Source organism: Aquarana catesbeiana, linkage group LG02 (genome assembly GCF_042186555.1).
Source record: "Aquarana catesbeiana isolate 2022-GZ linkage group LG02, ASM4218655v1, whole genome shotgun sequence".
Taxonomy (NCBI): domain Eukaryota; kingdom Metazoa; phylum Chordata; class Amphibia; order Anura; family Ranidae; genus Aquarana; species Aquarana catesbeiana.
This window is the reverse complement of record NC_133325.1, coordinates 40434184-40457869: the sequence shown is the minus strand read 5'-3', so window position 1 is coordinate 40457869 and position 23686 is coordinate 40434184. Positions and strand designations below refer to the sequence as shown.

At 42.1% G+C, this 23686-nt stretch overlaps 1 protein-coding gene across 1 annotated transcript in view; it reads left to right on the top strand.

Annotated features, from left to right (window-relative positions):
- Window positions 1-726: 726 nt before the first annotated feature.
- ALG8 (ALG8 alpha-1,3-glucosyltransferase) overlaps window positions 727-23686 on the top strand; it is a 35118-nt gene continuing 12158 nt past the window's right edge. The window contains 9 exon segments of the mRNA XM_073612816.1: window positions 727-880; window positions 2105-2183; window positions 4514-4707; window positions 9785-9857; window positions 9859-9868; window positions 13342-13409; window positions 18405-18531; window positions 20826-20929; window positions 22621-22741. Coding sequence (XP_073468917.1) covers window positions 762-880; window positions 2105-2183; window positions 4514-4707; window positions 9785-9857; window positions 9859-9868; window positions 13342-13409; window positions 18405-18531; window positions 20826-20929; window positions 22621-22741 — 895 coding nt within the window. The 5' untranslated portion in view covers window positions 727-761.

The following is a 23686-nucleotide window of genomic DNA, read 5'->3' as shown; positions in this document are numbered from 1 at the left end:
GGAAATATATTGTTTTGGTTGGAGTGGAGAAGGGTTATACATTTTCTGCCAGGTCTTCATTACTACTGTTGAGAATATTTCACCTCATTTCCATTTTTGTGTGTCAAAAGTCAGGAAACAAGAAGAATTCGCCAGAGACAGATATGAACATTTCAGTTCTAACCCTCCCATACTCTACTTTAAATAAACGATTTATTACTGTCTGTGGGGTCTTTTCAAGAGATTTTGTACACTTCCTGTTTCAGTGACCACACAGGAAGTGAGGGGAAATCTCCAAAATGATGACAGAAACAGCAGTAAAAACCTGACAGGGGTGCTAACCCTCCCCTCATCTTTTACAAAACAAAATTTTAAAACATTGGCTGAAGTTGCACATATGTACTGTATTTTTAGAATTACAGCCAATATAAAGATACATTTTATGTAATAACTTCCAATGTTACATTGTGTCACCTCTAAGATACAATGCAGAGAACAGACTATACTGATTTTATAATGGATATAAAAATGGGTATAAAATAGAAATCATACATAAAATGATGACTGATTGATAGTAGACAGAATAGAGCACAATGAATAGATCTATAGACAGGAATGGACAGAACTGAACAATCATTTTCTATGGGGAATAGAAGGTAATTGGTGACAGGTTCTCTTTCATGTCTGAGCCTTGACAGCCCAATTAGGACAGGCAGAGCTATTACCCCGCCCACATGCGGCGTCATTGGCTGTCGCTGCCGGGCAGTTCCGGGTGGAGCAAGATGGCGGCTTCCAGAGGGGGAAACATGGATGGGGCATCCCGGCGATCCGGGGACGGGGGCTGGTTTGTCACCCTGGCTGTAGGGGTGTCCCTGATGAAATGTCTGCTCATACCCACATAGTAAGAGCCGAGGGTGATCGCTTCAATGGAATGAGTGAGCGCCCTATGGGAAAGTGTTGGGTTAGCGTGGGACTACAAGTCCCAGCATGCATTGCTACGTATGGGACTATTGTGGGACTCTGAGTGCCAGCATGCATGGCTAAGTAGGACTAGAAGTCTCAGCATGCGTTGCAAATTGGGGGCTAGTGTGGGACTACAAAGCTAGCATGCACAGTCCCAGCATGCATTGCTAAGTAGAAGGTTATTTTATGACTGCAAATCCCAGCATGCATTCCCAAGTGAGGATTAGTGTGGGACTACAAGTCCCAGCATGCATTCCTAAATGAGGATTAGTGTGGGACTACAAGTCCCAGCATGCATGCCTAAGTGGGGACTAGTGTGGGACTACAAGTCCCAGCAAGCATGACCAGGTAGGGGGGTAATTGTGGGACTACAAGTCCCAGCATGCATTGCTAAAAGGGAGCTAGTGTGGGACTACAAGTCCCAGCATGCATGACCAAGTAAGGGGGTTATTGTGACACTACAAGTCCCAGCATGCATTGCTAATTGGGGGTTATTGCGGGACTACAAGTCCCAGTATGCATGGCAAAGTACATGGCTGGTGTGTGACCACCAGTCCCAGCATGCATTGCTAAGTGGGGGCTAGTGTGGGACTATGAGTGCCAGCATGCATGGCTAATTAAGTCTAGAAGTCCCAGCATGCACTGCAAAATGGAGGCTAGTGTGAGACTACAAGAGCTATGCACAGTCCCAGCATGCATGGGGTTAGTGTGAGACTACAAGTCCCAGCATGCATTGCTAAGTAGGAGGTTATTGTATGACTACAAGTCCCAGCCTGCATGCTCAAGTGGGGACTTGTGTGGGAGTACAAGTCCCAGCATGCATGGACAGGTAGGGGGTTTATTGTGGGACTGCAAGTCCCAGTATGCATGGCAGAGTATGGGGCTGGTGTGCGACTACAAGCCCCAACATGCATTGCTCAGTGTGGGACTATGAGTGCCAGCCTGCATTGCTGTATACGTATAAGAATAGGGCTATTGTGAGACTACAAGTCCCAGCATGCATGGCTAATTAGGAGTTTGTTGTGGGACTACAAGTCCCAGCATGCATTGCAGTGGTGAGGGGGTATTCCGTACACTGTGTGAGTCCCCTGTGATGGGGTATGTGATGAGCGGAGGGGAGATCTTCAGCTGACGTTGTCCCTCTCTTATTGTTCTCCTGCAGTCATTCCACAGACTTTGAAGTTCATCGGAACTGGTTGGCCATCACTCACAGTCTGCCCGTCTCCCGCTGGTACTACGAGGTAGGTGGCCATTTACAGGGATGCCGGGGGAAATCTTCTACCCCCTGGGTGGTCATTCTTTGAACCGGCTTTGTAATCAGGTGGCTTCAAGCAAAGAGAGAAATAGATTTGCTGCATGGCTGGCATCCCAAAGTGATCGCTCCATCCCCCATGAGGGGGGGGAAAAAAAAAAAGGACTTACCTGTGTTGAGTGTACATGTACACCGCACCCCAACCCCCACACACATGTATGACACATACGTGTACAGATCCTCCCCCACCAGACTATATGGAGCCTTCATACAACCTTATGATCATCACCGGCATGTGAAGGGCGCACATCATGTCTTTGTACATGTGGGAAACTCATGTGGGGGGGGGGGGCATTTGTATTCACTCTCCTGAGTCAATACTATGGGGGTTATTTACTAAAGGAAAATACACTTTGCACTTGGAAGTGCAGTCGCTGTAGATCCGAGGGGGACATGCAAGGAAAATAAAAAACAGCATTTTAGCACATGTTTGGATAATAAAATCAGCAGAGCTTCCACTCATTTGAGATCTACCTTTACAGCGACTGCACTTCCAAGTGCACTTGTACTGAAAAGTGGATTTGCCTTTCGTAACTAACTCCCTTTTGTCTTTTTGGGGATGTCTCTACCAGCTTTGTACATCTAGAGAGGGACATTTTTGCCCATTCTTCTTTGCAAAATATCTCAAGTTCTGTCAGATTGGATGGAGAGTGTCTGTGAACAGCAATTTTCAAGTCTTGTCACAGATTCTCAATTGGATTTAGGTCTGGACTGTGACTGGACCATTCTAACACATGAATATGCTTTGATCTAAACCATTCCATTGTAGCTCTGGCTGTATGTTTCGGGTCGTTTTCCTGCTGGAAGGTGAACCTCCGCCCCAGTCTCAAGTCTTTTGCAGACTCTAAAGCCCCATACACACTATCAGATTTTCTGCTGAGTTTTTCCATCAGATTTACCAAAAACATATAATACGAGGTCAAACCTTAGGAGTTTCAATGTGTATGCAATCAGGCAGGCCCTTACACTACATGGTTTTGGTAAATCTGAAGGAAAAACTCTGCAGAAAATCTGATAGTGTGTATGGGGCTTTACAGGTTTTCTTCTAGGATTGCCCTGTATTTGGCTCCATCCATCTTCCCATCAACTCTGACCAGCTTCCCTGTCCCTGCTGAAGAAAAGCATCCTCACCACATGATGCTGCCACCACCATGTTTCACAGTGGGGATGGTGTGTTCAGGGTGATGTACAGTGTTAGTTTTCCACCACACATAGCGTTTTACTTTTAGGCCAACAAGTTCAATTTTGGTGTCATCTGAGCAGAGCACCTTCTTCCACATGTTTGCTGTGTCCCCCACAAACTGCAAACAGGACTTCTTATGACTTTCTTTCAACAATGTCTTTCTTCTTGCCACTCTTCCATAAAGGCCAGATTTGTGGAGAACACGACTAATAGTTGTCCTGTGGACAGATTCTCCCACCTGAGCTGTGGATCTCTGCAGCTCCTCCAGAGTTACCATGGGCCTCTTGGCTGCTTCTCTGATGAATGCTCTCCTTGCCCGGCCTGTCAGTTTAGGTGGACGGCCATGTCTTGGTAGGTTTGCAGTTGCTCCATACTCTTTCCATTTTCGGATGATGGATTGAACAGTGCTCTGTGAGATGTTCAAAGCTTGGGATGTTTTTTTTTATAACCTAACCCCGTTTTACACTTCTCCACAACTTATCCCTGATCTGTCTGGTGTGTTCCTTGGCCTTCCTAATGCTGTTTGTTCACTAAGGTTCTCTAACAAACCTCTGAGGGCTTTTTATTAAGAGAAAGCATTCTTTGATTGGATGAGGTGGAGCGGTGACATCACACTCTCCACCTTGTCCAATCGGAGAATGCTTTGCGTTCGTTTAGAAAGTGCTACGTGTTCTCTGAATGGCACCCGTGCCAAAGTGGACAACCTCTGGTGTTCTCAATTTGGGAAAGCAGCCACTAGGCACGGGCGCCGATCGGAGGGCGCTTTTCCCTTTCTCAGTATTGTACAGTCCAGAGTGACATGATGGTGCACCCTGCAGGGGTGTGTTCATGACAGCCTGGGTTTTACAGGAAGTGGGTGTGGCTATGACAGCCTGGGTTTTACAGGAAGTGGGTGAAATGACAGTAGTTGACATTTAAACTGGAAGAGGACTGGCAGTGAAGTGCCTGCGGGGGACAGCACTGGAGAAGACTGGAGTTGTGCAGCAAAAGGTGCATTTTTAAGGACAGTTGAGCAATTTATAAAGGGTAAAAAAAAATCTGGAGATGACTAATACAATGTTATAACTGTTTCACAGGCAACCTCTGAATGGACGCTGGACTACCCTCCCTTTTTCGCCTGGTTTGAGTACGCCCTGTCACATGTTGCAAGGCTCTTTGATCCAGAAATGCTTAAAATTGAAAACCTCAACTATGCCAGCCAGGAAACCGTCCTGTTCCAGAGACTCTCCGTAATCCTTACTGATCTCCTCTTTATCTATGCCGCCAAACAGTAAGTGCGTCCTTATCCATCTGCTCTGACATAATAATTAGAAAACTGTCTTTAAAGTGATACTAAAGCTAAAAACGTTTTTAACCTTAATGCATTCCCTACATTAAGGTAAAAAACCATTTTCTACTACTCCCCCCTTCCCTGTGTGAAGATGAAGAGAGGGGAGAAGAGATGCTTCCTCTTCACACAGCTCTCAAGCAGCAGCAGGATCTATTGGGGTTTCCCGCTGACAGCTGAATATAAAAAAAAAAGTGAAAAAAAACAGCATGGGGGGGCCCCCAACCCCGATCTATACCAGGCTCTTTGGGCCTTGTATGAATTTTAAGGGGAACCCATCGCCACAATTTAAAAAAAAGAAAAGAAATAGCATGGGGTCCCCCCCCAAAATCCATACTAGGTCCTTTTGGATCTGGTATAGATATAAAGGGGAACCCTATGCCAAAATAAAAAAAAAAAAATGATATGGGGCCCCCAAAATCCATCCCAGACCCTTATCCAAGCATGCAGCCTGGCAAGCCAGTTAAGGGAGGTAAGCGAGCGCCCCCCCTTCCCTCCTGAACCATAGCAGGCCACATGTCCTCAACATAGGGGGGGTGCTTTGGGGTAGGGAGGGGCCCCCCAAAGCACCCCGTCCCCATTTTTATGTTGACAAGGGCCTCTTTCCCACAACCCTGGCCTGGGGGTGCGGGGGGTGACTTATCAGAATCTGAAAACCCCCTTTAACAGGTGGGGCCCCCAGTTCCTGTTCCCCCCCCCCCCCCCCCCCCCTGGTTGTTAAGGACACCGAAGCCATGCTCCTTAACGCTAATGTTATTAAATGTAGCTTACACACTGTGCTAAACACCAGCAAAAAAACGCTAAAATGCAGCGTTGTTTTTAGCTTTCTAGTGTGCATGAGGCCAAAGGGTAACTCCACTCTTGTGGGGGAAAAAATGTCAAATAAAACAAAATAATACTATATCATATAACATTACTAACGCAAACCATGATGTAATTGAATGGTATTAAAAATGACCTTTTCCTTTTCAATCTGCAGCTCTGTATTTTCTGTTCAATTCAATGTAATATGGCAGCCTGGAGGCCTTCTGTACAGTTGGAACGCCCCCCACAGATGTCATTTTCTGCATGTGTGATTGGCTCACTGATTTTCCCAGCATTAAAGTGGAACTACACTGCATCTGAGCACCACAAACCAAAAACACTATTTTATTCATGTTTAATATTCAAAGCAAACTCCCCCCATCCATCCATGTCACCACGCTTTTTTTTTTTTTTTTGCTGAGAAATCGCTTAGAAAAACACCCCTCCCTAGCATTGTGGTTGTGGCCATCTTGAGTAAGGGCAGATGATTCATATAGCATCTACTTCCTGGACTCTGTTTTTCCCTAGCTCAGGTCCTGGACTCTGTTTTTCCCTAGCTCAGGCATGCAGGAAGGACGGTGTGCTTAGCTGAGAAAACCTCTCCTTCCCCTCCTGAAGACTCCTGGGATGTATGACATAATTTGCCTAGGCTAGAAACCAGGAAGTAATTTAAGAAATGCAAAATAAAGGTTTAAAACAAGTACAGTAATGCCGCGTACACACGAGCGGACTTTCCAACGGACTTTCCGAACCACCGGACTTGGCCACACACGATAGGACTAAGTCCGTTCATAAGTCCATTCCGTTTGAATGTGATGACGTAAACGGGACTAAAAAAGGAAGTTCAATAGCCAGTAGACAATAGCTTCCCTTGCGTCGTACACAGACGAACAGTTTTCCCAATTTTAGTCCGTGGGACTTTGAGTCCATCAGACAGATTTGAAACATGTTCTATTTCTAGGTTCGTCAGATTTTTATCCCGAAAAGCTATCGGACTAATGCCGTCAGACCTAGTCCGCCGGAAAGTCCGCTCATGTGTACGCGGCATAATACCTTGGAATACGAGCATAATTCATTTCAGAAGCATGCTTGTAATCCAAAGCACTCATATATCAAAGCGAGTTTCCCCATAAGAAATAATGGAAACTCAGATGATGCGTTTCACAACCACCACTGCTGCTGTATGCAGTACTGTATTTGCCCAAAGGTGCGGGGTGCTGGTGTATGCAGTACTGTATGTGGCCAGAGGTGCAGGGGCGGTGGTGTATGCATTACTGTATGTGGCCAGAGGTGTGGGGGTGCTGGTGTATGCAGTACTGTATGTGGCCAGAGGTGCGGGGGTGCTGGTGTATGCAGTACTGTATGTGGCCAGAGGTGTGGGGGCACTGGTGTATGCAGTACTGTGTGCCCAGAGGTGCGGGGGCACTGGTGTATGCAATACTATATATGGCCAGAGGTGCAGGGGCACTGGTGTATGCAATACTATATATGGCCAGAGGTGCGGGGGGCTGGTGTATGCAGTACTGTATGTGGCCAGAGGTGCGGGGGTGCTGGTGTATGCAGTACTGTATGTGGCCAGAGGTGCGGGGGCGCTGGTGTATGCAGTACTGTATGTGGCCAGAGGTGCGGGGGCACTGGTGTATGCAGTACTGTATGTTGCCAGAGGTGCGGGGGTGCTGGTGTATGCAGTACTGTATGTGGCCAGAGGTGCGGGGGCGCTGGTGTATGCAGTACTGTATGTGGCCAGAGGTGCAGGGGCGCTGGTGTATGCAGTACTGTATGTGGCCAGAGGTGCAGGGGCACTGGTGTATGCAGTACTGTATGTTGCCAGAGGTGCGGGGGGCTGGTGTATGCAGTACTGTATGTGGCCAGAGGTGCGGGGGTGCTGGTGTATGCAGTACTGTATGTGGCCAGAGGTGCGGGGGCGCTGGTGTATGCAGTAGTGTATGTGGCCAGAGGTGCGGGGGCGCTGGTGTATGCAGTACTGTATGTGGCCAGAGGTGTGGGGGTGCTGATGGCTCCCAGCGCTTCCTGGAGACACTCGGGAACTGTTGACACTTTCGGGTGCTCCGACACACGTTACGCCCGCCCCACCCAGCTGGGAGTGTCTCCGAGTTCTACACGAAGCGCTGGGAGCCACCAGCATCCCCGGACTTCTGACCACATGCAGTACTGCATACACCAGCGGCTTTACTACATGGATTGTACTGCTCGTATATCAAGTCGCAATTTAAAAAAAAAATTGCCTGGCTTTCAAAACGCTCGTATTCCGCGTTACTCGTAATCCAAGGTATTACTATAACAATAATATACCTTCTTATCTATTTACTAATGCTAGCAGCATAAGGATAAAATAGTCAATGTTGGTTGAGAAAGTTAGGTTTTGCTTTAAGATATTAGGCATCCTCTGCAATAAAATTATCATTTTTTGTTGAGATTTCCCTAAAGGTTCAATTACTTGTAAAAGGATGCTGACACTGCAACTTTCCTGATTAGAACCCTGAGAGTGCGTCAGCTTTTTATTAATGAAAAAAGTCACTTCCATTTAGATTCACTCTGCAGACAACAAAGAGCTTTTTTTTTCAGTGCAGAAACCGGTAGGGATCTACAACAAAGTTTCTCAAAATCCCTGCAATGAACATTGACCGCCCAGAGGGGATTCAAAGGTGAAGTTTTACTCTTGTGAAGTTGATCTCCAGCTTTGAAGCCTAAAACAAGAAAACAAATGCAGCCACCACTGTTTAGGGATTTGTAGTCTGCCGTATATTACGTTTTTTGCTTTTGGGTTTTATACCAGTTTAGGATAATCATTGCAAACCTTTTGATATTATTAGAGCTGCATTGTTTCCTCAAATAGATTAGCAAATCACTTCAATTGTCACATTGAGAGGAGACGTCCACTAGACACGTGCAATTCGTTTAGTTCTGAATTCGTTTTTTAACGAATTTTTACAAATTCGTTCCGAAATTTTCAATTTTTCGAAATTTCCCAATTTTCGGGAATTTGGAAATTCGGGATTTCGGAAATTCAGAATTTTCGGAAATTTGAAAATCCGAAAATAAGAGTGAAAATCAGAAAACTCGAAAATCTGAAATAACAAACTAATAATAACTATTAAATTTATAGGTACAGGGGGTCCCCTAGTTACAAACATCCGACTTACAAACGACTCCTACTTACAAACGGGCAGACAACAGGAAGTGAGATGAAATCTCCCCCTAGGAAGGGAAATTCACTCCTGTGAGATCTATTATGGGGAAAAGGTACCTCCACTGATGCTTTATCACCAAGGCTTCTTTCCACAACAACCCAAAATTTTCAAAATCCAATTGTCATTGGGACAGAAAGTGAGGTGAAATCTTCTGAAGAGGGGCACAGACAGCAAAACAAATGTTAAAGGGGTGATAACCCTTCCCTATGCTATCCAAAAGGCTTAAAAATAGTTTTTTTGGCTGGAGCTACACTTAAAAAATGTACCTGTTCCGACTTACAAACAGATTTAACTTAAGAACAAACCTACAGACCCTGTCTTGTTTGTAACCCGGGGACCCCCTGTATTGGAATTTCCTTTCAAATTTGACTGTTTAGTGAACCTAACGAATATGAATTATCTGAAATAACGAATGCCGTATCTAAAAGAATGGAACGTAACGATCTAATAATAATAATAATAATAATAATACCTTTTTATTATTAATTTGTTCCATTCTATTCGTTTAGATGCGGCATTCGTTATTTCGGATAATTCATAACTTCAGATAAATTTGTATTCGTTACGTTCACTAACAGCCACATTTGAAAGGAAATTCCAATACCTATCATTTAATAGTTAGTTATTATTAGTTATTTCAAATTTTACTGATATTTTTTTTTCTTTTCTTTTTTTAAATTTTCAAATTTTCGGATTTTTAAATTCCGAAAATTTGGAAATTCGGAAATGTGAAAATCTGAAAAAAAAGAAAGAAAATCAGTAAAATTTGAAATAACTAACTAATAACTATTAAATTATAAGTATTGGAATTTCTTTTCAAATTTTTGAATTTTCGAAAAAAGCAAAAACGAACACATTTTTTTTTTGTCAGTGCACGTGTCTAATGTCCACCCGAGTTTGAAATATTTGTTTTTTGTTTGGAAATCTCCTTTTTAATCGCTGTGTGAACAAATGTGTACAATGCGTGCGCCTGTTCCACCGTATCGTTTGTTGTGTGGATCCAGGTGCTGTCGGAGCTTAGACGGGAAGACGGATCGCAGGGATCTCCTGGAGCGGCCGACTTTTATCCTCGCCGTTCGTTGTGGATCGTATCCTTTTTCGTTTAACTGTTGTATTGTGTTGGCCGTGGATCTCTTGTCACCTTACATGAGGGATTGTTGCAATAAACTGGGCTTATTTCATAAAGAGAACCTGTCATTTTGTATTGAAAGATCTCATTTGCAGTTCCCTGCTTTAGAAGAAGCGGCTCGGGTCACCTGCCTTCCCTTCCCTTCCGCCAGAATCCACAGGACTTGACACTTCCGGGAATGTTGGATGTCTTGCTGTGGCCCCGTCCTCCGGATCCTTTGTCACTGCCGGCTCCTTGTCTTGGAAACCTTATAGACAGGCGACTCCTATTCTCATTGATCAGTGATTCCGAACTGAGAAATACTACAGTAGGGAACAGACACAAAAAATAAACCCGGCATCCTTCCAAATAACTCTTCTGTTTTCTTTTCCTTTTTTTTTTAATAATCATACTCATGTAAAGCTGGCCATAGACAGATTGAAATTCGGCCCGTTCAGCAGGAAACTAATGACTTTAGATAGAAACTTCTACAGTGCCTTGAAAAAGTATTCATACCCCTTGAAACTTTCCACATTTTGTCATGTTACAACCAAAAAAGTAAATGTATTTTATTGGGATTTTATGTGATAGACCAACACAAAGTGGCACAAAATTGTGAAGTGGAAAGAAAATGATAAATGGTTTTCAAATTTTTTTTACAAATCGGTGAAAAGTGTGGGGTACATTTGTATGGCCCCCCCCGGAGTCAATACTTTGTAGAACCTCCTTTCTCTGCAATTACAGCTGCAAGTCTTTTTGGGGATGTCTCTACCAGCTTTGTACATCTAGAGAGGGACATTTTTGCCCATTCTTCTTTGTAAAATATCTCAAGCTCTGTCAGATTGGATGGAGAGCGTCTGTGAACAGCAATTTTCAAGTCTTGCCACAGATTCTCAATTGGATTTAGGTCTGGACTTTGACTGGGCCATTCTAACACATGAATATGCTTTGATCTAAACCATTCCATTGTAGCTCTGGCTGTATGTTTAGGGTCGTTGTCCTGCTGGAAGGTGAACCTCCGCCCCAGTCTCAAGTCTTTTGCAGACTCTAACAGGTTTTCTTCTAAGATTGTCCTGTATTTGGCTCCATCCATCTTCCCATCAACTCTGACCAGCTTCCCTGTCCCTGCTGAAGAAAAGCATCCCCACCACATGGTGCTGCCACCACCATGTTTCACGGTGGGGATGGTGTGTTCAGGGTGATGTGCAGTGTCAGTTTTCCGCCACACATAGGATTTTGCTTTTAGGCCAACAAGTTCAATTTTGGTCTCATCTGACCAGAGCACCTTCTTCCACATGTTTGCTGTGTCCCCCACATGGCTTCTCACAAACTGCAAACAGGACTTCTTATGTCTTTCTTTCAACAATGTCTTTCTTCTTGTCACTCTTCCATAAAGGTCAGATTTGTGGAGAACACGACTAATAGTTGTCCTGTGGACAGATTCTCCCACCTGAGCTGTGGATCTCTGCAGCTCCTCCAGAGTTACCATGGGTCTCTTGGCTCTTCTCTGATGAATGCTCTCCTTGCCCGGCCTGTCAGTTTAGGTGGACGGCCATGTCTTGGTAGGTTTGTAGTTGTGCCATACTCTTTACATTTTCGGATGATGGATTGAACAGTGCTAAGTGAGATGTTCAAAGCTTGGGATATTTTTTGTATAACCTAACCCTGCTTTAAACTTCTCCACAACTTTATCCCTGACCTGTCTGGTGTATTCCTTGGCCTTCATGATGGTGTTTGTTCACTAAGGTTCTCTAACAAACCTCTGAGGTCTTCACAGAACAGCTGTATTTATACTGAGATTAAATTACACACAGGTGGACTCTATTTACTAATTGGGTGACATCTGAAGGCAATTGGTTCCACTAGATTTTAGTTAGGGGTATCAGAGTAAAGGGGGCTGAATAGAAATGCACGCCACACTTTTCATATATTTATTTGTAAAAAAAAAAAAATGAATATAATTTTCCTTCCACTTCACAATTATGTACCACTTTGTGTTGGTCTATCACATAAAATCCCAATAAAATACATTTAAGTTTTTGGTTGTAACATGACAAAATGTGGGAAATTTCAAGGGGCATGAATACTTTTTCAAGGCACTGTAAAAGTGATGGCAGAAACGAGACCAGATCCATCGAGTCTGCCCTTTTTTGTTTTTTCTTTTATTTATAAATGTTTTTTGTGTTTAATTTTTTTACAGTTTTGTATTTTTGGTTTGAATTTGTTTTATACATGGTTGTTGTATTTTATTTATTTAATTTTCATTTTTTTGTTATTGTTCTTCTTCTTATTATAATATTTATTTTATTTCTTTCTTTATTTTTTTTACAACATTACAAGTTTTTTGTTTCTAATTTATACATGGTGTTTGTAATTTTTTTTTTTAACTCCCTTCTTTTTTTTTTTTTTTTTTTTTTTTTTTAAATTTTATTTTTTTTCCTTAGTCTGTGTATAGATCTATGTTTGTCCCAAGCATGATACACTTACTGTTGACTGACTCCCTACCTCTGCTGGAAGTCTGTTCCAAGCATCAACTACCCTTTCGGTAAAATAATATTTTCAAAGATTTGTTTTGAGATTTCCTTGACCTACCGGTAGGCTGGTTGTTATTGAAGTGGATTTATTAATCCACTTCAGTACAACCAGCCTGTCTTTTTTTTTTTTTTTTTTTTTTTTTTTTTTTTCGTGCGTTTCCTTCAACCCTGCAAATGTCGTTCTTTTTGCTATGCAGTATTAAAGCTGAACTCCGAGCTCCTCTTTAGTCCTGCACACAGGTGTACCGGCTCCTCCTCTCCTGTACTGAAACTGATTTCACTGCGCAAGTCCAAATAAAGGCCCGCCTTGTTTCCTGGCAGGAGGTGACCCAGCGTTATCTAGCTCTTTCCTCCCTACCCTGACTGTCCATGGCCCGCCCTTTTCATTCATTGGAAGCCAATTCTTTCAGTTATAAAAGCTCAGCATCACATGTGGGTGTGTTATCTGCATGCAAATACAGCCTGTCTGGGAAAGCCCTCTCCTCCAGACTGACATCCACCCTTCATTTTTTTTTTTATTATAGATATAGAGAGAGAGATATATAGATATAATTTTTTTTGTTTGTTTTTTTTTCTATTTTTTTTATTACATTTTTTTTAACTAGATGGACTTGTCTTTTTTTTTTTTTTTTCAACTTGACTATCTATGTAAGACATTTTGAATGTTGCATAACTCCTTCCACTGCTTGCATCAGTACTACTATGATGGCTTCAGGAAGCCATGTACAGCACTCTGCCGTCTCCTCCCACCAGCCATCATCTACCTACCTACATTTACTGACATCACTGGGTCTATAATAAGGTATGAAGTGATAGACGGATACTGATGTTAATTGGGGGGGGGGGATCAAGGAAGGCAAAATGTTAGCTGATAAGTTGTGGCCATGAATTCAGTTGACTTTCCTGAGTGTAACATCAGACATCCACTTCCAGTACAATGGTTTCCTCTCGGGGATTATGCTTCTGTCGGTTGCCCGCTTATTTCAGGTAAACGCCATTGAGGTGCCCACTGATAGGTAAGAGTGCGGCTCCTCCTGTGCCCGCCGGCAGCTGCAATCGGTGCACATTTCATAAAGTGAACCTTTTGGGGGGGGGGGTAAAAATATGAGAGGGGGGCGGCTTCCATTGCTAACTGGCTTTGAAAGGTACTGTCACCCCGGTACTGATACCGCTGACCCAACACTACTTGGAGTCGGAGCTTTTAGGGCCCCCTCATTCCACCATTACCAGCATGCTGTGCAGCATTTATTTTGCATGGCACCTACAGAGGGCGCTATAGTGCACCACAATGGAGGATGAGAAATTAAAGCAGGAGAGAAGCTTGGTGGCTACTAAAATAATTTAAAGCGGACCTTCAGTACCCTTTTTTTTTTTTTTTTTTTTTTTTTCCATCTATTAAATCTTTTGCCCTTGTTGTTTTAACTTTTGGATAGTAAAACAATCTTTTGCCCTTGTTGTTTTAACTTTTGGATAGTAAAACAATCTTTTGCCCTTGTTGTTTTAACTTTTGGATAGTAAAACATTTTTTTCTGCCAGTTAATCCCTTTATACAGCCCACTTCCTGATTCTTGTCTTGTTATTAGCCTAGGCTTATGACCTCATGCACAGTTCTCTCTCTCTCACTCTTGTGAGAGTTTGCCAGGAAGGGAGGAGAGATGAGTCATAAGAGGGCCAATGAGAGCTGCAGAGCTGGAGGTGTGCCTCTGTGTAAATCCAGGAAGTGAACAGGCAGCGACTTCAGCTGCCCACAGTTAAAATGGCTGCAGCCAGACTCAGCGGAGGGAGATTTCTGCAGCATATTTGGCAAGTACAGAATCACAGTATATATAAAATAATATGCAAAGTGGTTGGAGGGAAGCTTCATAATGGCAAAGATGTTTTTATTACAAATTATGTGATCGGACCACAGTTCCTCTTTAAGGTGTGACCAAGCCTTTAAAAACAGGGCAGCAGTGAACTGTTGGTGCCCCAATAAAGTTTTTTTTTTTCCAATGTTTTTAAAGCCAAAACTTTTATTTTTGGACAAAGTGTAAAAAGGGTAGAAGAGGAACCTCAAAAAAAATGGATTTTTAAGGCAATATAACAAAAAGTATATTTAGGAAAAAAAAAAAAAAAAAATATATATATATATATATATATATATATATATATATATATATATATATATATATATATATATATATATATATATATATATATATATATATATATATATATATATATATATATATATATATATATATATATATATATCTCTCACATTTTTATTAATGCACAAAATTCATAAAAATCTTATGAAAGAAACCACAGTCTGGACTTTTCTCTACTTACTTATCATCTTTTGTCATCTGTTTGGATGGTTTATGATTTCATGATTGTAGTAGGGTTTTGCCTCTTCTGTCCATTATTGTATAATATCATTCAAATATATGTAGGTGTGTTTTTCTTGTGGTTTGGTTTCTTCCATAAGAATTTTATGAATTTAGTGTATTAATATAGTTTTTATATATATATATATATATATATATATATATATATATATATATATATATATATATATATATATATATATATATATATATATATATATATATATATTTTTTTTTTTTAATTTTTCTAAATATACTCTTTGTTATATTGCCTTTTTAAAAATCTCATTTTTTTTAGGTTCCTCTTCTACAGATTTGTAAGGGATGATCGCAATTCACACGCCAAACCATGAGAGTCAATTAATTTTCTAAGTGTAAAAAGGGTAGGGTTGCACTGATATTGTGTGTTTTTTTTTTTTTTTTTTGTTTTTTTTAATCACGAGTACCAATGCTTTCGGTCAAGTACTCACTGACCCCAAGTACTAATTCTTTGTGGTGTGATTTGCGTCAATATAAAAAAAATTGTCGCAAAGAATCGCACGCAGTTTGAACAGGAATGCCGTGTGATTCCTGTCTGAATTGAATGCGATTTCCCCCACCACTCCTGTTCCTGTGTGTGTAAAGATTGGGGGAGAAGCTCCATCTAGTGGGCAGTTTATTAACCACTTTCCATCCGGGCCAATTCTGGCACTTCGCTCCTACATGTAAAAATCATCATATTTTTTTTTTTTTCTAGAACATTACTCGGAACCCCCCAAACATTATATATTTTTTTTTCTTTTTAGCAGAGACCTTAGGGAATAAAATGGCAGTTGTTGCAACTTTTTATGTCACACGGTATTTGCGCAGCATTTCCAAACGCGTTTTTATTTTAATTTTTTTTTGGGGAAGAAAAAACAGTTTCATGAATTTAAAAAAAAAAGCAGTAAAGTTAGCCCAATTTTTTTGTATAATGTGAAAGACGATGTTATGCCGAGTAAATAGATACCTAACATGTCACGCTTTGAAATTGCGTACACTTGTGGAATGGTGGGACAAAAAATGTCCATAGGCGACGCTTTAAAATTTTTCATAGGTTACATTTTTAGAGTTATAGGAAAGGTCTTGGGCTAGAATTATTGCTCTCGCTCTTAACGCACGCGGCGATACCTCACGTGTGATTTGAAATCCATTTACATATGTGGGCGTGACTTACCTATGCAAATTTAAAATAGATTCCACGCTTAGGATAGTATGGGTTGCTGCCCACCCTTTTTGGGTTCCCAAGGGAACTTACAGAGGTATGTATAGAAAATGGGGTGATTGGCGCTACCCATTGTAGTGATTCCCTTTTTTTTCCCCATTGGGGGATCACTACAGTCACTTTATATATGGAACACTGAACATTTTTGGACTATCTATTTTTCACATGTATGCTTTTTTGACTTCGATCAATTTTTGGGCTAACAAATTGGACACTTAACATATTCATTTTTAAATGTGGACTTATTCCACTATATTAGTGGGGTATGTTCACACGCCTAGCGTTTGTATGATAGGGTGTGGATTCCCCTGGACACCCTTGCACGCTCATGTTATATAGTCCTATATGCTATTATTGATTTATATATCGTTTTATATTTTTTTCTATTTTCATTTCTACTATTCAATCACAGCTAATTGGAGTTAGCATGTATCTAATCCTTTAATACACACTCACTCTTTAGATTGTAGATATATACGCTTTCTAAGCACTGATATTTGTTCTAATATTCACATACTATATCTCCTTGTGGGAGCACGCTCACTGCTGATCTGGTGTTAGGAATCCAGTATAATATTTATGCTGCTTCCTGACTAACAACCTAGCACCATATAGGGTAGCGCCAATCACCCCATTTTCTATACACACGTCTTACCTATGCGTTCGCTTCTGTGCGCGAGCACGCGGGGACGGGGGTGCTTTTTAAATTTCTTTTTTCTTCTTTTTTTTTTTTTTTTTTTTTTCTTTTACTTTTTTACTTTTTTTTTCTTCTGTCTTTCTTTTTTCTTCTGTCTTTCTTTCTTTTTTTTTTCTTCTGTCTTTCTTTCTTTTTTTTTTCTTCTGTCTTTTCCTTTTTTTCCTTTTTTTTTTTTTTTTTCCCTTTTCCCCTCTTTTCCTTTTTATTTTTTTTTTTCTTCTTTTATTTATTTCTATTACAAAGAATGTAAACATCCCTTGTAATAGAAATGGTGTGTGACAGGTCCTCTTTATGGAGAGATGTGGGATCAATAAGACCCCACATCTCTCCTCCTCCCAGGCTGCAAAGACCGAGATCCAAATAAATATACTGTCTCGGCCTTCCCAGCTGCATTCCCAGCATTGTTTACTTCTGCCGGCCCGGAGGTGACATCATAATGTAGCACCCGGGCCTCCGAGGGTCATAGAGATGACTTGGGACCATCTGGTCACCAGAAATCTCTATGCTCAACTTCCGGCGGCGACCGATTCGTTCTCCAAGTTGCCGATCGCAAGGAAAAAAAAAAATGAATACAGAATATTGCAGCTTAACAGTCCTTGGATGCGGTGGCTGCAATTGTTTTATTGTTTTCAGGCTAAGAACATTTTCAGCAGTTAGAAAAAATACCTGTTGTTGATCCTGCCAGAAATGTCATGTCAGTTCCTGTGCGCTGAACTGAAAGGGAAACAAAGTTCTATTTCTCCTGAAAACTACTATTCGCCTCGCCCTGCGTGTGTCGGAGGTGACCGAGGGCAGACATGTTTGGACTCTGCTTCTATAGATACAGTGAAGACATGAAGGGACTAGAAGTGTGTTACTGGCAGGATCACCAGGTAAAAGTAAAGGGGGCGGGGAATCTAATACCACCACATCTAAGGACTGGTAAACTGCAATATATTACATCTTTTGTCTTTCGGGGTTTAGATACAAAAACCCATTGAAGGTTTTGGCTTGTGGTTAGGCTAGGTTTTTGCTTGCATGCCTAAAAACCACATCAAATCTTAAAACCTCCTTCTTTTTGTTTTTTTTTTTTTAATTTTTCTTTTCCTTTTTTTTTTTTTTTTTTTTTTTTTTAATTTTAAAGAAGATTTTAAACACTGCATATTTTTTTTTTGGGGGGGGGGGGGGGGGGGGCTCTTGAGAGCGGCTATCCATAATGTGTTAGTATGCATTGCCTATTTGCACATTATGGCAGACTTAACTGGTAAGTAGACACGTGCAACTCGTTTCGTTCCAAATTCTTTTTTTAACGAATTTCGACAAATTCGTTAATTCGGAAATATCCAAATATAAAGTGGAATTCCACCGAAAAAAAATAAAATAAAGCCAGCAGCTACAAAAAGTGTAGCTGCTGACTTTTAATAATCAGACACTCGCCTGTCCTACGGTCCAGCGATGCGGCCGAACGAAGAGTATGGAACTTCCTATCATACATGTGACCTGACTCTCTTCATTGCTATCTCAGTTACAACATCAGGAAATGAAAGGAGGGATCTCCCTGGCAGGGCCAAAGGTAGCAGGAAACATTTGACCAGTATTCAAGTTTTATAAAAAAAAAAAGAAAAAAAATTCTCTTTGGGTGAAGCTGTAAAATAAGACTTTTCGTGTGAACTGACCCTTTAATCTTCCTACAGAAGAGGCATCTGGAGAGCGCCCTCCTCTTTGCTGTGCTGCTGAACTTCAAGCACATCTATCTGTACATCGCCCCAGCCTATGGCATCTATCTGTTACGATCGTACTGCTTCACTTCTGATAATACAGGTCAGTGTCTGGATTTCAACACTATTCTGAAAAACAGGTTTTGCATTTTTTTTTTTTTTTTTTTCTTTTTTTAGCATTTTCTGTTGTGGAAATACTTTTAACTGCAGGTTGGCCAATACAAGGTAAAGCTAAAAGGTCATTTAATTCACTTCTTCCCAAGCCGCTCATACTCAGCCGCTGGAAGGAAAGTGTAATGCCCGGCTTTTCTGTGAACCAATCTACAAATGTGGGTGCCGCTCGATGATGCCAATCATTCCCAAACTACTGGGAGTGCTGGCCGGGAGTCGCACATCTCTATCTTTCCATTTTTATTTACATTTTTTCACCTTTTATTTTTTCGTTGTTTGTTTTATTTTTATTATTTTTTTTATATTTTCAGTTTTCACTTTTTCCTCTTCTCGTGTTTTTGATTTTTGATTTTTTTGATTTTATTTCTTTCTTGATGTATTTTCTCTTTTATCATTCTTTTTCACATACACAGCAAGTCTATTGGGCTACTGCTTCCGCTATCAGATCACTATACACACCTGATACTGATACTTATTATGCGGCAGCTGATGATGCATATAACCTCCCCCGCCTGAAATCCTCATCATCAAGCTCCGGGGCGGGGGGGGGGGGGAAACGCGATGGGGGCGTGGCCTGGTCGGAGCCCAGGCTGAGACAGCCACATTTCCATTATACCCCTTTCACACTGATGGCTTTTTTCAGGAGTTTCGGCACTAAAAATAGCGCCTGTAAAGGGCCTGAAAAACTCCTCCCCTGCCACCCCATTGTGAAAGCCCGAGTGCTTTCACACTGGGGCGCTGTGCTGGCAGGACGTTAGAAAAAGTCCTGCAAGCAGCATCTTTGGAGTGGTTTGCGAACAGTGTATACAGCACTTCCGAACCGCCCCTGCCTATTGGAATGCATTGGTAGCGCCTGCAAAGCGTTTAGCCAGCAGTGCTACACGGATGCTTTCAACCCCTTCTAGGGGGTTAAAAGCACCCCGCTCCTGCCCGAATAGCGGTGGAAAAGGGCCGCTATAACAGCGGTAAAGCGCTGCTAAAACTAGCGGCACTTAAGGCTACTGAGGCGCTTTTCAGGTGTTTTTGCGCTAAAAATAGCACCTGTAAAGCGCCTCTCAAGCCACCCCTTTATGAAAGCCCGAGTGCTTTCACACTGGAGCGGTGCACTTGCAGGATGAGGAAAAAAAGTCCTGCAAGCAGCATCTTTGGGGCATTGTGGGAGTGGTGTAAAATGCCCCTGCCATTGAAATTAATGGCCAGCGCCTGCAAAGCGCCCCGCTAGCGGCCGAAAAACGCTGCTAAAAAGCAGCGCTTTACCGCCGACTCCCCCCCCCCCCCCCCCCGCCCCAGTGTGAAAGGGCTCTAAGGCCACTTTCACACAGGCATTTTTCAGGCACTTTTGGGCTAAAGATGGTGCCTGAAAAAACACCTCCCCTGCAGTCCCAGCGTGAAAGCCAGAGGGCTTTCACACTTGGGCGGTGCACTTGCAGGACGTATACACCGCTCCTAAAACGCCCCTGCCCATTGAAAACAATGGGGCAGCGCCGCCAAACTGCAGCTGCGCATTGCGGATGGTTTTAACCCTTTTTTGTCCGCTAACGGGGGTTAAAACCGCCCCGCTAGCGGCCGAATAGCGCCACTAAAACGACGGTAAAGTGGTGCTAAAAATAGCGCCGCTTTACCGCCGATGCCCGTCCCAGTATGAAAGGGCTCTTACTTAAATGTCCCCCTCAGCAGCACATACTTCCTTCACTCCTCCACCATTCTATACAGAAAAAAAATTCCCTGTACTTTTGTACTTTGGATATGGGGGGCAAGGTGCTTGACCCAGCATTGTCACGTGGGGTGGGGATGAGGTCCTCACCCTTGGGTAACTGATAAAAGAAATAAAAAAGATTATTTTCCTAAAAAAAATAAAAAAATAAACAACCTATAGTTCTCTTAATGTTAAGGCTACTTCCACACTGAGGCATTTTTCAGGCACTAAAAATACCGCAAAGCGATTCGGCAGCGGCGCTTTGTTGTCGCTTTTAACCCCCAAAAAGCGCTGCTAAAACAACGGTAAAGCGACACTAAAAATAACTGAGCTTTACTGCTGACGCCCCCCCCTTCGCCCCAGTGTGAAAGTGCCCTAAGACAAAACTCCCTAGCTGAGAGGGAAACTGAAAGAACGTGGTCTATGCACAGAAAAATGTAAGGATTTTATTGGCAGACAGAGGCAGATTTATCTGCTTGAAAATTGGTCTCTGCTTTCCTTTCTGACACCGATGTGTTTTTGTTCTGTAGATGGATCTTTAAAATGGAGAAGTTTCAGCATTCTGCGACTCCTCTCTTTGGCTGTTATTGTGCTGTTCGTGTTCACAGTTTCATTTGGACCCTTTGTGTACATGGTATGAATTGTTTTATGACATGTAAAATTGTGGCCAGGCTATGGACCTTCCAGTGTTTACAGCACCGAATGAATGAAGTTTGAAACAATCCTGCATTGACTTCTGTAGCTGCAGGCACTGAGGAGTAATTCACCCTCAAATTTCACAGCAGGAGCACTGAAGTCCTCTAACCAGGGTGACTTGCCCCAGAGTACCTGCAGCTACAGGTGTCACTGAGGGCTTGCTTTAAAGAACCAACAGATTCTAACCATTCCTTACCCAACCCAAAACGGAAGAAAAGAAAAAGTGTGTCTGATTGTCAGATTTGGGAGTGGGGGCACACACACAGAGCGGACTCCTATGGGACTCCATAGGTCCCACTGACCTTTGTAGCTACAGGCAATGCAGAGTGATTCATCCTCAAATGTCACAGCACGAGCACTGAAGTCCTCTAGGATGAATTGCCCCAGAGTACCTGCAGCTACAGAGGTCAGTGAGGGCTTGTTTTAAAGAACCGACAGAGATTCTAACCATTCCTTACCCAAAACAAAAAAAGTTTTGTCAGAATTGGGGGGGGGGGGCACACACGTAGAGCGGACTCCTACGGGACTCCATAGGTACCATTGACCTCTGTAGCTACAGGCAATGCAGAGTGATTCATCCTCAAATGTCACAGCAGGAGCACTGAAGTCCTCTAGGAAGAATTGCCCTAAAGTACCTGCAGCTACAGAGGTCCGTGAGGGCTTGTTTTAGAGAACCAACAGAGATTCTAATAATTCCTTACCCAACCCAAAGTGAAAAAGTTTTGTCAGATTGGGGGGAGGGGGGGTGGAGACACACGTAGAGCGGACTCCTATGGGACTCCATAGGTCCCATTGACCTCTGTAGCTACAGGCAATGCAGAGTGATTCACCCTCAAATGTCACAGCAGGAGCACTGAAGTCCTCTAGGAAGAATTGCCCCAGAGTACCTGCAGCTACAGGGGTCAGTGAGGGCTTGTTTTAAAGAACTAACAGATTCTAACCATTCCTTACCCAACCCAAAACTAAAAGAAAAAGTTTTGTCTGTCAGATTTGGGAGTGGGGGCACACATAGAGCGGACTCCATAGGTCTTGGTGACACAGGGGGAAACATATAGAATGGGCCAGTGCGTCTGGAGGGCACATACAAAAGTAAATTCAGGGGAGGTAATAATTTTTTTTTTTTTATAGAATAAAGCAAATGCATGAAAGTATTTATTATCGGTTTCATGAAACAAAAATCTACTTTTAATTTATTTAGATGCATAATTATTCACATATATGTATTTTTATTATATATGTCAAAATATTGCATTCAGTCTTGTGATTTACAAAGCCCTCCTTCGCTGTACAGCCAGCCTGCTGATTAAATAGGTGTTCATTCTCCTTCACCGTTCATTGAGCAGGCTAGAGGTGGTCAGGTGACACAGGAAGCTACAAATCCTAACCAGGAAATAGTGGTGTCCCTTCCTGGACTGTGTGGTGTGGGTGTGTGAATTGCATGACTGGCTAAACAGAATCCATTGAAAGATATATAAAATAATTGACAAGCACAAAAGCTAATGGAGGGTTTTGATTCTGGAACGCAGTCACATATGCCAACAAGATCTGTTTTTTTAACACTATAAGATGATGATTATTATTAATATACTGAATGATGAAAGTAACATTCCTGTTCACATTTCTTTTAAGGGTCAACTTCCTCAAGTCCTTTCTCGCCTTTTTCCCTTCAAGAGAGGTCTCTGTCATGCTTACTGGGCTCCAAATTTCTGGGCATTATACAACGCAGCAGATAAAGTGCTTTCTATTATTGGTAAGGTTCTAAACGTTTCTAAAATTTCAAAACTAAACCCATACAGCCTACAGTGAGGGAAAAATAATTATTTGATCCCCTGCAGTTTTTCTACATTTGTCCAATAACAAAGAAATGAAGGGTCTATAATTTTTATCATAGGTGTATTTTAAATGATAGAGACAGAATATCAACCAAAAATCCAGAAAAAAAAAAAACACATGATACAAATGTTATAAATTGAGTTGCAGTTCAGTGACTAAAATAAGTATTTGATCTCCAAAACATGACTTGGTACTTGGTGGAGAAACCCTTGTTGACAAGCACAGAGGTCAGACGTTTCTTGTAGTTGGTGACCAGGTTTGCACACATCTCAGGAGGGGTTTTGGTCCACTCTCTTCTTTACAGATTTTCTCTAAATCCTTAAGGTTTCGAGGCTGTCTCTTGGCAACTTGAAGTTTCAGCTCCCTTCATAAATTTTCTATAGGATTAAGGTCTGGAGACTGGCTAGGCCACTCCATGAACTTAATGTTCTCCAGCCACTCCTTTGTTGCCTTGGCAGTATGTTTTGGGTCATTGTCATGATGGAAGACCCATCCACGACCCATCTTCAGTATTCTGGCTAAGGGAAGGAGGTTCTCATCCAAGATTTTACAATACATGTGCCCCTCAATGCGGCAAAGTTGGCCTTGTACCTTTAGCAGAGAAACAGCCCCAAAGCATAATGTTTCCACCTCCGTGCTTGACTGTAGGGATGGAGTTCTTAGGGTCATAGTCAGCATTTTTCTTCCTCCAAACATGGCGAGTCGAGTTAATGCCAAAGAGCTTACTTTTGGTCTCATCTGACCACAGCACTTTCTCCCAATCCTTCTCTGAATCATTAAGATGTTCATTGGCAAACTTCAGACGGGCCTGTACATGTGCCTTCTTGAATTGGGACCTGCAGAATTTTAATCCATGGCGCCG